The sequence below is a fragment of the Capsicum annuum genome, chromosome 3, assembly GCF_002878395.1.
Source record: "Capsicum annuum cultivar UCD-10X-F1 chromosome 3, UCD10Xv1.1, whole genome shotgun sequence".
NCBI classification, from domain to species: domain Eukaryota; kingdom Viridiplantae; phylum Streptophyta; class Magnoliopsida; order Solanales; family Solanaceae; genus Capsicum; species Capsicum annuum.
In genome coordinates, this window is record NC_061113.1 from 262201825 (window position 1) to 262215210 (window position 13386).

The 13386-nt window shown below is 35.5% G+C and overlaps 2 protein-coding genes across 4 annotated transcripts; one reads left to right on the forward strand and one right to left on the reverse strand.

Moving 5' to 3' along the window:
• Window positions 1–657: 657 nt before the first annotated feature.
• LOC107862067 lies at window positions 658–3531 on the reverse strand. 2 transcript variants are annotated; one of them, XR_007053941.1, is made up of 2 exons: window positions 3141–3531; window positions 658–1364 (listed from the first exon to the last, which is right to left on the reverse strand). XR_007053941.1 is itself a non-coding variant. In XM_016707508.2 (2 exons), the coding sequence occupies exon 2, from the start codon at window positions 1318–1320 to the stop codon at window positions 1006–1008; it is 315 nt and encodes a 104-aa protein (XP_016562994.1). In that variant the 5' UTR covers window positions 1321–1358; window positions 3141–3381; the 3' UTR covers window positions 658–1005. The 2 variants fall into 2 exon arrangements, 1 of the variants encoding a protein (XP_016562994.1); XM_016707508.2 differs by having other exon boundaries at window positions 658–1358; window positions 3141–3381.
• A 3449-nt stretch (window positions 3532–6980) lies between these two features.
• On the forward strand, window positions 6981–13295 carry LOC107862068 (probable serine incorporator). Of its 2 annotated transcripts, none has more exons than XM_016707510.2 (7): window positions 6981–7264; window positions 7697–7927; window positions 9550–9789; window positions 9940–10051; window positions 10152–10326; window positions 11937–12177; window positions 12817–13295. In XM_016707510.2, exons 2-7 carry the CDS (start codon window positions 7744–7746, stop codon window positions 13104–13106), a joined length of 1242 nt encoding a protein of 413 aa, XP_016562996.1. In that variant the 5' UTR covers window positions 6981–7264; window positions 7697–7743; the 3' UTR covers window positions 13107–13295. The 2 variants fall into 2 exon arrangements, with proteins under 2 accessions (XP_016562996.1, XP_016562997.1); XM_016707511.2 differs by having other exon boundaries at window positions 7056–7264; window positions 12823–13295.
• Window positions 13296–13386: the final 91 nt, after the last annotated feature.

Consider the following 13386-nt stretch of genomic DNA (forward strand, 5'->3'; position numbering starts at 1 on the left):
TGTACGAAATTCGAAACGAACTACTACCTATTTAAGTTGCTACTTTTCACATGTACTGTACCCGTTAAGGGTAGGTAGTTGTTTGTCCAATTTAACCTGGCATTGAATAGCCATCAAGATAGACGACCAGTGGGGAGTATGGTTTTACGCTAGGGAATTTTCCAAGGTTACACACGCCCCGAAGGTATCGAGGAGGAGTCTTTATTGCTTGTTTCGAATTGGCCTTCTTAGGAGAGAAATTTTCCGAGAAATATATGCACCATTGTATTTCAGTATCTAAGAATAACACAGCATCACCTTTGGAGAAAGTCCTGGACGAGTTACCATCAAGCAAGCCAGAAATCTTTACAGCTTTTACGGGGTTTAGCGTTAGATTGCTTGTCGATTGTAGTATAAAATTTAGCAAAGACCTCTAAGATTCAACTTCACAGTCCCAAGCTCCCTAGGAAATACGACCCATCTGTCACATGCAAGAGTCGATGAACCACTGATGATGACATCCAGAAGGGCACAAGTCATGACACGTTAATAATTACAAGAACTTTTGACCGGACGAAAAAGTAGGTGCACGTATTTATAAAAGCCTAACTCACAAGCAAAGGATGGAGTGATGTCAAAAGTAAGACATACAAGCTGTCGACCACGGGGTACTAGAAGTCTCAAAGAATGATAATTTGCTATTAACTTCTTTTTTCAATTCCACCTAATAAAGCTACCTTCAACATACATTCATAATCACATTGTCTTTCAGGTTCATTGTCCACAAGAAATGCAACTTGAACAGTCGGCCGGACCTTGCTAACATCCATGAGTTGAGTTCATCCCAATAGGGAGAACTATTCACGGATGCCCGGAACCAAATTACACATTTTCAAGAATACAATCAAACTAATGATCACCCAATAGACCCAAAGAACCTACAGAAACACTTGGATAGCGCTTTCTGCCTCTCGGAAGAAAAAGAAATATCATATACTAAAATATTAGCCAGCAGCTATTACTTTACTAAAAGAACTTAAGTTTTCCTTTGCTCATGTGTGCTTTCCCGTGCTCCACATAACATGCTGTTTTTTGAGTCCCTGTCAAGCCAGAACAGGCATCACCAGCCCCTAGAGTGACTGCAAAGTAAAGATAGATAGTGCAGAGAAAAGCTAGGAGGCCAAGTGCAGTTAGAAGGAACCGGTGGCGCTCAAGTACTGTTGAACAGCTCCCAAGCTCATTACTTCGTGAGTATTGATTCTTCTTTTGATCGGTAGATGAAAATGCTGTCTGTGACTGCGACCTCCTATGAGGAGAAGTTATTACGCTATCCAGAGCCATAACTTAAACAGCTAATCTTTAGCAGCCAACCACAGTTCCTGCACCTACCGCCAATTCAATATGGTAAATATTACGAGTGTCGGAAAAAGTATAATTCAGCTACAAGTGTTCGCCGACTTGCAGACATAAGTGAAAATCCACATCCAATGACACTGACCCCAAATAACAACATGAGTGGAGGAAGAGAACAGAGTGTGGGATAAGAGTGCAGAAAAACAACATAATAAGTGTCACTTATACAACTGCCCGGTAGGATTCATTTCTAGCAACCCCCAACATATGTAGACAATACAAGTGAGTTGTAATATAATGACTAAAACAGAATGAATAATTTATGGCATAGCAGAAATTACAGAAATGGTGATGGTTGAAGTAATGGGAAATACAAAAGCTGAAAAACAAATAGGCATGCTGATGTCTTTCATCGTTCTTATACCAAAACTGGTTACATGTGCTAATTTTTTGTATATGCAGTGAGAGCAGGGGAAAGATAGATATGTGGGGTACAAAACAAGGAAGAATAACAATGGGGAGAAGCGAGTCAGTGACAGGATGAAAGATCATTATTTGCTCTATTAGCTTTCGGTCACTCTTAACAATAACACGTTCCATATGAAATTCATTTGTATTTAACTTGGTTCAAGATCTATTTTCCCAAGTGTAGTTCCAACATCATCTATTTTAAAGGAAGGGAGAGGGGTTCATTAACATGCCCAAATACATCAAATGAAGCAATACCATCGCACTAATCAATATAAAAAGAAGAATGTGCTGGCCAAGAATAAACTAACACTATAGTAGCTGAGAGTTCGCAAACGGATTCAACAGCACCAACAAAATGTTCAAATGAAGCCATCCCTATCCAGAAATAATGTTTATAACTGAGATTATATAGGAATTAGGTGAATCTTACATAGCATCTACAGTGACCCCTGTAGCTACTTGGACTGAAGTGGCATCACTGTCAAATTACGGAAATGACTCAGAGATTCTTACCCCATGACCCCATCATTACAACCTTCACCAGTTTATGTATGCTTAGATGATAGCAGTGCATGATGGAACCATTAAGGCAAACAAAAACAAAGGTCTAACAGATGCCATCATGCCAATGCAAAGACCAACTTTGAATTGCTGACTTAGGCCAGCCAAGATCAATCACTCCCTTTTGAGAAACTTTAAACAACATCTCTCTCTATGTTTGAGAAGCAATGAACCCAATTACAGAAATTCAAACATGCATATAACATGTTCTCCATCAGTAATTCAGCCAGTTGGTTCTATAAGACAGTAGAACAGAAATTACAGCTAACTTATTGCAATGCATGTAAAGTATTATTAACAGAGACTTCAAATATGTTCACATTAAAGGTTTAATTGTAAACACACCTTTACCCCTTTGCTTGTGCAAATTATGAAGCAATTACTCCTGCACATCTCATAATCATAACTTTCCAACTCATTTAGGAGTTCACATATTTATCTCCAAATGCAGGACAAAATTTCCCTAAATCATGTAACCTTAATTCCACAGGATCACTATAATCACATGGATCTCAATTCAATGTACCATACCTAAAATCGTGTTTGTCAATCGAACAACTCAAAACCTAAAATCAAATGTTCCGAAATTGCTAATTGATTAGCAAGCAGATAATCAAATTAATCGATAGCTCAAAAATATTCCGACGAAAGAAGAAAAAACAACAACAAACGCACATCAGATCTGCAAGAACATCCGCAGAGCATGCATCAATGCCAGTTAACAGAAACACATACACACATCATAGAGATCCAAAAACGAAAAGGATGATACTTACAATAGAACAAAAATTGAACGACAACAGCCGTCAAATCGATCGGAGTAAAACAGTAAATCGCCGGAAATGTACGAGTCGGAGCTCCGTCAATGGAAGGAGAGGCGCCGGCGACAACACGGAGCGGCCACGAACTTCGTCGATGTAAAGAGCATAGAGAAAAGGAGAAAAAAAAAAAAAAATTGGGATGTAACGCGTAGAAGAAATGGGCACTTTATAATTGTAATGTGTTTTCGGATTTTTTTGGTGAAGCTTTAGCCTTTTATATTTTGACGCTTGGATGATCCAAGGGTCGGATCTTCGTGGTGAGCTCCATGTATCCTTAAAATAAATAATACTAATTTGATTTTTTTTATCTCTCCTCTATTTTGAGAACATAATTTGACTTTTTTGCGAGATTTATGATTGAATTTTCCATCTTAATTTTTGCACCTTCTAGAATTATAATAAATATAGAGTTAATACTCAATAAATATATTTTTATCTTTTATTTCGAGAAAAAAAAATGATCTTTTTACTAGAGTTATGATAGAATTTTCTATCATAATTTTTACATCTTCTAGAATTTTGATAAATCTAGAGTCAATACTCGGTAAGCATTGATGGTTAACATTGCCCTTTATTTCATTTTATTTTAATTATTGTTTTTTTTTTTCATGCCCATTAAAAGAATAACATACAATAAGTTTAATGTCATTTATTAGAATTTTTCTTTTTACAAAAATGAACAATGTTAAAGAGGATTAGCACTTTAATATTAAGGATATAGTCAATTCTTAAAGTGATAGAGTATTTATTTTGAGACAATATTTTTAAATGGAAGCGATAGTTAAAATGATACGAAGAGAATATTATTATTTTTTTTTTGTTGTACATTTGTCATACATTATGTATAAGCAAAGGAAATTACAATTACTATTTTTTAAGTCTAGACTTGGGACTAATTATCCAGCATCGTGTGTAAACACATATTGATGCATGATTAATTTCGGTTAATTTATCAACAAATCTCCAAATTTAATTTTATCTTTAGGAGATATATTTATCTTCTAATTTATTTAAATTTGTTAGTACAAAATAATGTAAGACATTAAATTACATGCAGTTATATTTTTGGGACTTCAATAGAATAAAACTATTGTTATTCCACGTATTGGGGGGAAAAGGCATACCAGAAACATAAGAAAACCAAACGAAGAAACTTGCCTCACTTATGTTTACGTAAATGAAGTTGAAAGCGATTTATGCATATTATTAGCCGGCGTAATTTTAGCTTAGCTAATATTGATTGATCAAAATGTTTGAGGAAAAAGTGGTGACGTGGCAAAAGCCATTTGGATTAGTAGATAAAACATCTCAAATGGTAAATTAGAAGGCAAGGCATCCCTGTGCTTTGCTAAATTAGAGTGTTAAGTAGTCTTTTCAAAAGGTTAGTGTTGATATCTGAATGTCATCTTACAAGATGTGATTATTGGCAAAAACAATAGCAATATTATAAATGGTGCAATTTTATAAGTTGAATTCGAAAAGAACAAAAAAATATAGAAACATTTTATTTTATCAATGGGATCATTGACATCTTATTTTAATATCACAGTTTATAGGCTATAATTTGTTGGTGTATTGGATTCATATATTAGTAGGCATAAAGTGGACAACATGATATCATAATTTTTTATAACTCATGTAATTAGAGTAATGTGTTCTTCTCATTATCTTCTACTCCTTCCGTCCCATTTTACCCGTTTCAAATTTCCTAATTTAATATCTCATTTTACCTGTTCTTTTCTATTTATCAAGACAAAACAATTTTTTTTTTCCATTATACCCTCAGTGTAATTGATTACTCCTTGTTATTAGTCATCTATCAATATTGGAACTAATAACAATTAAGAGGGGCAAAATGATAAAGTTATATTACCAATCATTATTTTCTTAATAACTATGTTATCCCAATTTGAGACGGATAAAATGGAACGGAGGGAGTACTGATTATTCCACTAATCATCAAATGATTATCCACATTCTTTACATTTATTGTGGAAGAAATCCTACAACTATATATAAAGAAGTTGAGAATAAATGAATAATAAAAAGCATGAAAAATTATTGTAGTGTGTAGATAGTTTAGAATGGTGAAATAGGAAGTTGAGAGAAAGAAAGACATTTCAAGTCTTCAACTTATTCACTACAAAGTGGAGTATTTTTATGCCGAAGGAAAGTGTTCTTTCAATGAAATTTTGTACTTTTTAACTAATTTAGGATTGTTTAGATTGTACGACATTGTTGGATTATTGTATTGGAGGAACAAGTCAAAAGTTATATTGTTAGATAGATATAAATTATCCCACAATAAATTTGAATCTCGTTAAAAAAAAATGAGATATCCGTATTTGGTAGAATTGCAAAACCTTCCACTAATAATTATACAACATGGTCTCTTTAAATTTGTAAACACAGTAAATTAGTAGTGGGATGAAGGCTATATATAATATTTAGTAGCCCCTGTATATAACACCTAACAAAGTGAAATAATCTATCATACAAAAATCATTATTTATTGTTGCAAAATCTTGAAGAAGCATGCCTTAAATTTCAAATGTCATAAAAGATAAATTAAAATCAAATTGATGTGCTACGCCACCCGCAAACTTCGACGGAAGCTCTATATATAGAGAGAGATGGATATAGTCAAATAATAAACATGTCACCCAAGATATTAAAATGTTGTTTGGTATGAGTGATAGAGCAGCGTCAAATTTCTTTATCTTAGGTCGCAGATTCGACCTTCGCTGACAACCATTTTATATTTATTCCCTTTAATTTTAGCCGCTAAAGTGAAGCCATAGCCTACAACCCCAATTTTCAGCTGAAGCAATTACAACTTTTAATTTCACCATCCATTCATACTTATTATACATCCCTTTCTGCTCAAAACTTAGACTATCATTTTCGTCGTTGAGATTCTCATTCCTCGTGAAGTCGGCTGGAAGAATGTGGTCGTTAAAGTTTCTTACAAAGAAAATATTCTCTGAACGAACACGTTAGATCTTTATTATCAACAGAAAATAAAGTACACGTTACTGCACGTGATTTTTGATAGTTCGCCTTTGAGATAACAAAAGATGGAGTAGCTAAGGAGATGAGAGCTACTAGTGGATATGAAAATTTCACGATAGACGTGGAAGGACAAGGACTTTACGACTCGAAGAAATTCAAAGCTAACAGTGAAAATGTGAAGATCCATGAATTTTCATCGATATTTACACAAAAAATCACACCATGATTGCAAAGAGATACTCTTGTAATATCTATCAATTTCACATATTTTGAGAATATGAATTACTGAGATTAAAGTTTTGAATTTTTTTTAAATATTAATTAATAATTATATTGAATTTATCTTTTATTTTTCAAATATTAATAGTTATATTTTTTTTAAAAATGTATAATTTTATTCTCTCCTCAAATTTAAAAAAAAAAACTCTATTTCTCTTAAATCTCAATTCTCAAATCATCATTGCTCTGTGTTTTTTTTTTTTTTTTATAGTTGTTGCTGCTACCGCCGAATTTTTTAGTGTCGCCAGCAAAGGTCACGATCTCAGTCTCACCGGTTACCTTTCTTCGCATTCATTGTTAAATTTGTTTGGCACCCGAAGAGTCCGAATTCTGGATCCGCCTCTATTCATAAGTGAATATACGAACTATATATATAATTTTAATCATATATATAATATATAATTTTTCATCGAAAGGGATTTGGATGATTCCTATCCGAAGTTAGCTCCGCCGCCATGACAATACTCAATAAGGATGAAGACTAGAGCATATATTATCAATGTTTTCAATTTTAAAGTTATGTTTAATATTTATTTATTACTATTTAAAGTTACATCTTTGAGAGGCTAAACATGCAAAGATTGATCATATGCGGCTATGTCTTAAATAGGAACCGCAAAGTGGCTATCTTTGCAATTCCCTCCGCGTGGAGCCCCCAAACAAAGAACATTCGTCATCCAAGACAACAAAGAGGCATCTTCATCCTTCCTTTATACTTTTTGTTATTGGTACTCGTTTTGCGAATCGCGATCATCGTCTTCTCTTTTCTCCGGCGTAGCAAGCTCTCGGTAAATCATCCGATTGACTTTCTCTTCCTTACTATTAACACAATTATTGATTATTGATAATGGTTCCTTTGTCGCTTTTCTTAATTATTGTACTTAGGGTTTACTATAAAGATGGTCGATCTTCTTCGTTAATTTACTTGTATCTCTCTTCATTATTACTACTCCTGTCTCAATTTTATGTGACACCGTTCGAATTTCGAGAGTCTAATAGTTTAGTTTTGATCCTGAATTCAGGTATGGAGTTATAATTTTTTTGTGAAAACTGTGTAAAAGAGTACTATAATCACAATAATTGATGATTGAAATTGTTTTAATGATAATAATTGTGGTTCAATTTATTTATTGATCGATGGGAATTTTTATTTTCTTGCGTGTAAAGGAGGGTAAGAAAAAGTGAAAAAGGATGATAAAGGTTTAATTTTGGGATTTCAGGGGTTTCTATTGGACAATTGTTGAAGAGGAGCTAGAATTTGGTGAAAATGTGGGCAGCTTCTTGCCTTGCCTCATGCTGTGCGGCGTGTGCTTGTGATGCTTGCCGTACGGTAGTGTCGGGGATCAGCCGACGTTCTGCTAGGATTGCTTATTGTGGTCTTTTTGCTTTGTCGCTCATTGTGTCGTGGATTCTTAGGGAGGTTGCTGCTCCTCTAATGGAGAAAATACCATGTAAGATTTTGTTTTTTTCTTTTCAATTGTGATAAAATGAGCTTTTTTACTTGTCAGATATTTCTTCTATGACAGTCATTTTCTGTGTTTTTACCTTTGAATGTTTGGAAATTTCGTCTTGCTAGTTTAAGATCACTTCTTCTGACTCCTTGGCTGGTCCTAATTATTATAACTATTGCGGGCTTAAATGGTCCTTAAACTAATGCACAACAGCAACATACCCAGCGTAGTCCCGCACTCTCAAAGTGCAGTCTTTGGAGGTTGGAGTGTACCCAGACCTTACCCTACCTCAGAGGTAGAGAGGCTGTTTCCGATAGACCCTCAGGCTCAAGAAAAACAGTCCAAAGCGGTCCAGAAAAGGCATGACTGTTAAACAGTCAAATTTGAACTGAACCTGTCAGTGGCAACTCGAGTTGGAAAAGAGGCAGGGATGTAATTTCCTTCATTGATTAAGGCAATGACCTTGAATCAAGGACCTCTCTTTGTCTCCTCCTATTGGAACTATCAGCCCACTCTCCTTCCCCCGCTCTCCTTCCAGTGTTCATTTTAAATTCAAATCTAACTTTGTTCCTCTGATATATAAATGACTAATTGTTATGTTTACCTCTTGTGAGATTGGCTTCAAGCATCTTCATCTAATGCAGTACCCAAACTTTCTAGAGTGAGCTATCTCTTTAATTCGGCAAGTTAGTGACATTACCGGAATGTAGTCAATACTCATTTTAAACTATGAAATACCAAATCAAATTGTAGCAGCCTCAACTAATCAAAATTTCTTTATTTTCGGGCTAGATAACTTTTTGAATTGGTAGAACAAGTCAGTCCATGATTTGATTCTCAGTCATGTCGATTCGACCTGGAAAAGTGGCCTTATGCCGTAATGATAAGGGCAATGCAAACTGTCAATTGCATTTAGGAATGTTATAAGATGAAGAAGAATGGAAAAAGGCACATAGTTTGTGCATCTGCAAGCTTAGGTAACATTTGAAGCAGAAGAGCTGTTATAATTAATTTGCCATCTAACAGTGTTATCTTCATTGAGAAGTAATGAAAGCAAGGTGATAAAAACTAGAGCAATTTCTTCGGGGTGTCTTCGTCAAAGGTTATAATGGCCAGTTCCCATGCTGGTAAGGATTCTAGAAGTCAAGAAGTTAAAAATAAAAACGTAAAACAGAGCTAGTTTGTCGTTTGTTAACCTATGGTGAAACTTTTTTTTTTAAAAATAAATGAAGGTAAAAGGGAATTTGCATGTTTAATGGACGAAAATGGCCAGAAACTCCTCTGGCTTGATGGCTTTGCTTCCTGATTTTTTCCTGGTATTGAGTTCGCGGGTCTTCAATTATTTGTTTAGCTATAGTGAAGCTCTGGCAAGCTGTACTTTTTGTGCTAATGTCTGATCATTGAGTAATAGCCTGAAATGATTGTGCACGTGTGTGTGTCTCTTTCTCACTCCCTAATGTCCCGTTCAACCCCTGTTAACTCATTGAGTTGATATTGTGAGCTTATTGGTATCGCCTTAAGTCCACTACCATTATTGTTATATAGTTTGGCTGATATTGTAGTTTAACTCCTAGTGGCTTGTCTAATCTTCCAAGAATCCTTACACATTGATTATATTGCAGGGATTAATAGCTTTCACTCAACACCAAATAGAGAGTGGTTTGAAACAGATGCTGTGCTTCGGGTTAGCTTGGGGAACTTCCTATTTTTCACTATCTTAGCAATCTTAATGATTGGTGTAAAGAACCAGAAAGACCCACGTGACAGTATGCACCATGGTGGTTGGATGATGAAAATCATTTGCTGGTGCCTCATGGTAATATTTATGTTTTTCCTGCCAAATGGAATCATCAGCTTCTATGGTAAGATGAGCTATTTTTTCTTAGATTCCTTTTGAAATTGATGTGTTAAACTATTATACAAAGTTTCAAACTCCATTTCCCATACACGTGGATTTGCACCAGAGTATTTTTTCTGAGAAGTTCCACATGAGTATTTGTTTGTGAATACAGAGACAATTTCCAAGTTTGGTTCTGGACTATTTCTCCTTGTGCAAGTTGTGCTCTTGTTGGATTTTGTGCATAGTTGGAATGACAAATGGGTGGGATATGATGAGCAGTTCTGGTTAGTTTTATCATGTTTTGCGTAGTTCTTTTGTCTGTTCTCTGTATCCTCCTGTCTCTAATCTCTCTTCGGGCTCTTGCTTGGATTTGTTGTTTTACAGGTATGTGGCATTGCTGCTTGTTTCCCTTGGATGTTATGTGATTAGCTTTGCCTTCAACGGACTGCTCTTCCACTTTTTCACTCCATCTGGACAGGACTGTGGGCTTAACACTTTCTTTATAGTGATGACCCTTATATTGATCTTCGTCTTTGCCGTTGTTACGCTGCATCCAGCGGTAGGTTTTGTACATTTATTTCTTTGTTTGTTGTACAATACTTCCTTTTCCTTGAAACTTTTGTTAGCCCTATATTTTGCTGGCAAACATGCCCCTCTATAAACATGCATTTGCTTTTCTCATCTGTTACCTCTATATGTGATGATTGCAATACTGCAAATGCAGCATACTGGAAAAAGCAGATCTGTAAATTTGGTAGTTGAGTTTACTGCAAAGCGTGAAACCTAGAGAACTCTGCTTTATGCTAACATATGCTGCATTATATCTCTCCATGATAGCATTTTTGAGCATGTCTTCAAGTAGGTCTTCTCGTGAATATTTTTTTATGCTTCTCTAAATCTTAGAGTAAATGTTTATTTCTGAGTAATTTGACTAGAACAGTTAGATTTATTGCTAGTTTCAATGATGAGGAAGACTTAAGTTTCAAATAAAGTGGTGTCTCATGTGTTTCTTTCAAAATCTCAAAACTTTTAAGTCATTTGTTGAAAAAATTTGGCATATTGTGCTTGTGTTTTCAGGGTATAATCTTGGTCCTAAATCTTTAGAGCAGCTTCTTTTATCTGAAGCTGGAGAGTATTTCAAAATAGCAGGCTTGTCTGCTTTTTCGTTTTGGGGTGTGTTTGGTATGGAGGAAAATGTTTTCCGTGGCAGATATTCTCCTAGAAAATGTTTGCTTGGATAACAAGTGGGTTTCGTACTTATTTTTTGGTGTTTGGTGAGTAAGAAAAAAAAAAATTATCCCAGAACATTATTTGTAATCTAGCATATTACCATGGGGTTGGATTGGGGTTCATTGGATGGTGGGAGGCGGCAATGAACCCGAATGTCACTTGTGGAGCTTGTTTTCCCTACTTTATTAGGGAAGTCATTTTCCTCATTATAAGGAACTTGTTTTCCTAGAGAAATGTTTTCCAAATTTTGAGTTTTGACCAATCATGCTTGGAAAAATTCGAAAATATTTTTTGAATAGTTTCCTCCATGCCGACCACACCCTTCATGTTCATGTAACATTGTTTTGTAAGGAAACCACTTTAATTTTGAAGAATCACCCTAAATGTATTGCCTAAGTTGAGTTGCTTAAATGAGCACATTTAGCTGCTAACTCTTGCCATTTGTCAATACTTCGCTCTTGAATAACTCATAGCTTGGTGTATTCCTAAATCTTTGTGTTGAGATGATGCAACCTTTCCAGGCAACTCCTTCAGAACCATCTCGGTAGCTAAAAGTCTCCTTCCCCAACTCACCCATTCCCAATGAATAACATAAACTCCTACTAAAGTTGTAGTAAGTTTGGTTTGATATTAAAATGTTTCTCCTGGAGGTGCAACCTTTTGCCATTATTTGATGCATGGGAAAAGAATACCTGTTTGACGGTTAAATCATCCAGACACATTAGGTCCGAGTTTCTATTGAAAGAGAAGAATAGGTTATTTCAATCTGTGCTCATGATCTGTTTATTTTGAGATATTTAAGCTCGCCGCTGAATGGCCAGCTGTTGAGCATGAAATATTTGTCTCACGTCGAAGATAACTGCCATTATTTTTGTCAGAATATGAGTTCCATAATCGAGATCTTTTTCTTTTCTCTGAGATCAAATTTTCTCAATGCAGGTGGGTGGAAGTATTTTACCTGCATCAGTTTTATCTCTGTACTGTACATACCTTTGCTACAGCGCACTTGCAAGTGAACCCAGGGATTATGAGTGCAATGGTCTGCATAAGCACTCGAAGGCTGTTTCCAGTGGTACACTTGCATTGGGGTTGCTAACGACAGTTCTATCTGTTGTCTACTCTGCTGTTCGTGCTGGCTCATCTACAACTCTCCTTTCTCCTCCAAGCTCACCACGTGCAGGTTAGTTTCCCCTATTTCGTATGGCTTCACTGTATTAAGATGTTGTTACAGCTCTTTCATTCTTTTTTTGAGAAGATGTTACAGCTCTTTCATTCTCACTGGTAGGAACTGTGTATGTTATGTTCCTCAAACTCTGTCCTCAAAACCTGATAATAGTCCTGAATCTTTATATGGTCAATTAAATTTGCTGTCATTTGATAGAGCTGGACTTATGTGATGATTTAATAGTGCGTCAGTTTATTGGACTCTGATTTTACCTTTCATTGTCCATCTTTATCTGGTGGCTTATACTTGTTCTAGGCTTGGTTGTGTTGGTATATTTTATATTGTTCTTTGGAAGTTACTCTAACCTATTCTATAGTTTAGCAATTAGTTGATCCTATAGATATGTTTAGAGTTGGGATCTCTTTGTAAATCAGTTATGCCCTCTTGTCACTTGATTTGTTGGAGCATTTTGTTATTGTGAATCAAGTTGCTGGTGTATTCTTTCACTACCAAGTTTTTGCATATTGGCTGCATTCAATATTTCCTCCTGTACCAAGAGTAACTGATAGAAACAGTATCATTTCCATATATATGAGAAAAGTATGATCAGCTAATGTGTGGATCATTTCTAAAGAACTCTTTCTTTTGTTGAAGGTTCAGGGAAGCCTTTGCTACCATTGGACAAGGTCGATGAGGAGGAGGAAAAAGAGAGATCTAAACCAGTCTCTTACTCCTATTCTTTCTTCCACCTTATCTTTTCTCTTGCTAGTATGTACTCGGCAATGCTTCTAACAGGTTGGTCAACGTCTGTGGGGGAGAGTGGAAAATTAGTCGACGTTGGGTGGCCATCTGTCTGGGTCAGGATCGTCACTGGGTGGGCAACTGCAGCTTTGTTTATCTGGTCTCAGGTTGCTCCTATTCTGTTTCCGGACAGGGTTTTCTGAGCAATCTAAGGAATGAACATTACTAGTACTAATATGATAAGTATGTTTGAACTATGTTTTGATGAATCCTAAGCACTTTTTCATTTATGAACATCACTACTTGGTGCAATTGACAGAAGTTGGCTGATTTTATTTAATTGAATATTTCAGATGCAAAATGTGTGGATAATAAAAGTGTGCTTGCTTATATATCTATGGATAACGCTTTTCTTCTTGTTTTTATCCAAGTGGGAGTACATTTCAGATGCAAAATTATGCGGACGTAACATAGTTTATGGTT

Excerpts from the sequence above, each read along its gene's own strand:
- LOC107862067 (XM_016707508.2), bottom strand. The coding sequence starts at position 1,320 with ATGGCTCTGGATAGCGTAATAACTTCTCCTCATAGGAGGTCGCAGTCA.
- LOC107862068 (XM_016707510.2), top strand. The coding sequence starts at position 7,744 with ATGTGGGCAGCTTCTTGCCTTGCCTCATGCTGTGCGGCGTGTGCTTGT. Across the intron at positions 7,928-9,549 it reads TCTAATGGAGAAAATACCAT|GGATTAATAGCTTTCACTCA; the intron begins GTAAGATTTTGT and ends ATTATATTGCAG. Across the intron at positions 10,327-11,936 it reads TTGTTACGCTGCATCCAGCG|GTGGGTGGAAGTATTTTACC; the intron begins GTAGGTTTTGTA and ends TTCTCAATGCAG.